Below are 2,500 nucleotides of genomic sequence, written 5' to 3'. Positions count from 1 at the left end.
GCGCACGGTCAACAAGCTGCCTCGCCATCGCCCGTTGGCTCGTACCCAGAGTGCACCTTTGCCCCAGTCCCCGCAAGCGCTGCAGCAGCTGGTGGTTCAGCAGCAACACCAGCACTTCCTGGAGAAACACTACAAGGTGCGCATGTTCACACACACACACACACGTTTAAACATGCACACGTTCATATACTAACATGACTCTTTGTGTCTAGATGCTATCAAAGGGGGCTGAACTTCCCAGGCCACCCCCCACCCACCCAGAGGAGACGGAGGAGGAGCTAACAGAGACCAACGACATGCAGGAGGATGACGAAGGGATGGGACCTCACAGGTCGGTATCGATTATCTTCATCTTTATGTATCTGTGTAATTGTTAACAACTTAATGTCATTTGTGAATCTGTGATAATGTTTTGCTCAGGCTTCAGAAGGAGGGGTCAGACGACAGCACGCCCTCCTCTGAGCGACTCAGCGTGCACCTGAAGCTGGAGGAGGAGCATGGGGGCATGCAGGTGAAAGGGGAGAGTACCGAGAGTGAGCTGGATGAAGAGGAGGAGGATGAAGATGTCATCCAGCTGGAGGAGGCTGACGAGGAGGACCGGGGGATGTACACGCAGGTCTGTGTGAACACACGACACTTCTCTCTGAACCCGGTGGTTGTCCACACTCTCTCATTCGAACCAGGGGTCGCGTGGACAGATGTGAGGCAGATGTGTTTCTGATGAAGCAGTTGGTGCTGAGCTCACTGACAAACATTGAATTTCCTGTGACGGCTTCATAATAAAAGTGAACTTGCGTTTCACTAGTTAAATGTTTTTAATGTCAAGCTGCAGCTTTAGAAAATGTTCGGTTTATTTTTACCCTGATTATAAAACTGATAAAACATAGATATTGTAATAATTTCATCAGTGGACGACAGGCTCAGCCACTAATGTATTACCTCTTAAAATCTCAGAGACCTCCACTCAAAGGTTCCACGTCAGTGTTACACTCAGGACATGTTGGTCGCGCAGCATCATCCCACAAAGTGATGAGTGCTTACAGTATATATTCATCTGTGGCTACTAATAGAATAGAATACAAAGAATATTGTCATGTATGGTGATACAACTAAATGTATAGTGCCACTCCATAAGGGCCACACAGCACACGTTGGTTGACGTTGGCTCCAGGAGGTTAGCGTTGTCAGGATCCCTCAGACAGCAGTAGTGTCGGTGTAGTTCCAGTTATGACACATTTTGTCTGCTGTCTCATCACGGCTGATATACACCTCTGACCCGTGCTCAGCGTGGGGGGTGTTTGTGCTCAATGCTCATGGGAAAAGCAGCTTTTAATCGAGGGGAGAGTTGAATGGATCCGTCGGAAAGGTGCGACCACACGGAACAAGTACACGATGAGTCATCGACAGAAAGCTTTGACATAAAGGATTTAATTATAGAACTACACAAAAACTATATATATATATATATATATATATATATATATATATATATATATATATATATATATACACACACACACACATATATGTGTATGTTTGTGAGAGTCATGTCAATGTCCAGGTGAAGCGAAGCCAAGAGACTTGACAAACCACACACACAGCTGTCGACGTTGCAGTGACATCATCAAGTGGTGACTCAACCACTGGACTGTGCGTGTGTGTGCGTGTGTGTGTGTGTGTGTGTGTGTGTATGTGTGTGTATGTGCGTGTGTGTGTGTGTGTGTTCCTGTATGTCTGTATACCTACAAGTGTGTCCGCCCACACATGATGAGTCACCCAGATTGCAGTAGAGGGAGCACAGCAATGCTCCCTATATATAGACTCTGCAGAACATGTGTGTCTGCAGTGATCTCTCACACATGCACACACACACACACACACACACACACACACACACACACACACACACACACACACACACACACACACACAGTGGAGGTGTGTGATCAGTGAAATTTCAAGAAAACTTTGACTGATTAACAATGACTTAACGTCATTAATATAAAACCTGACAATCAAACAATTAATCACTTACAGTCTTAATTTAAATAGAATGTTTTCATACTGTTTTTATGAATGAGCAGGCTGTTCTGTTCTTTATACACACACACACACACACACACACACACACACACACACACACAGACACACACACACACACACACAGATATCTGATTCATCCTTCTGCTGTGAGTCCTGCTCTTCTCTCACCCTCTGTCCCTCCTCCTCTTCCCATCAGGCCTTGCAGCAGTTGGGCGTGTTCCAGTCGTCGTTGCCCCACCGACCTCTGGGAAGAGCGCAGTCGTCCCCCGCAGCCACCGTCAATCTCATCAAACACCTCTTCACCACTGGTCAGTTCTGTTTGTGTTCTCATCTGGTCTGTGATTGGATTAGTCTGAAATCAGTGGTGTTGGTCCGCCTACCTGCGATGCTTGTTGCTTAGCAACAGAGGGATGACTCTCTGTTGGCTGATGGTTCAGATGAACCAGCTGAACTGAAT

At 46.5% G+C, this 2,500-nt stretch overlaps 1 protein-coding gene across 6 annotated transcripts in view; it reads left to right on the top strand.

Annotated features, from left to right (window-relative positions):
• Positions 1-2,500, top strand: part of hdac5 (histone deacetylase 5) — a 64,164-nt gene that overhangs the window by 24,613 nt on the left and 37,051 nt on the right. For all 6 annotated transcript variants that reach the window (XM_034592625.1, XM_034592621.1, XM_034592622.1 and 3 more), the window contains 4 exons: positions 1-136; positions 213-331; positions 421-616; positions 2,240-2,351. The exon at positions 1-136 is cut by the window's left edge and continues 58 nt beyond it. In XM_034592625.1, the coding sequence (XP_034448516.1) occupies positions 1-136; positions 213-331; positions 421-616; positions 2,240-2,351 (563 nt within the window). The remainder of the gene's footprint in view (positions 137-212; positions 332-420; positions 617-2,239; positions 2,352-2,500) is intronic.

Source organism: Hippoglossus hippoglossus, chromosome 8, assembly GCF_009819705.1.
Source record: "Hippoglossus hippoglossus isolate fHipHip1 chromosome 8, fHipHip1.pri, whole genome shotgun sequence".
In the NCBI taxonomy this organism is placed as follows: Eukaryota; Metazoa; Chordata; class Actinopteri; order Pleuronectiformes; family Pleuronectidae; genus Hippoglossus; species Hippoglossus hippoglossus.
This window is presented reverse-complemented; position numbering and strand designations above follow the sequence as displayed.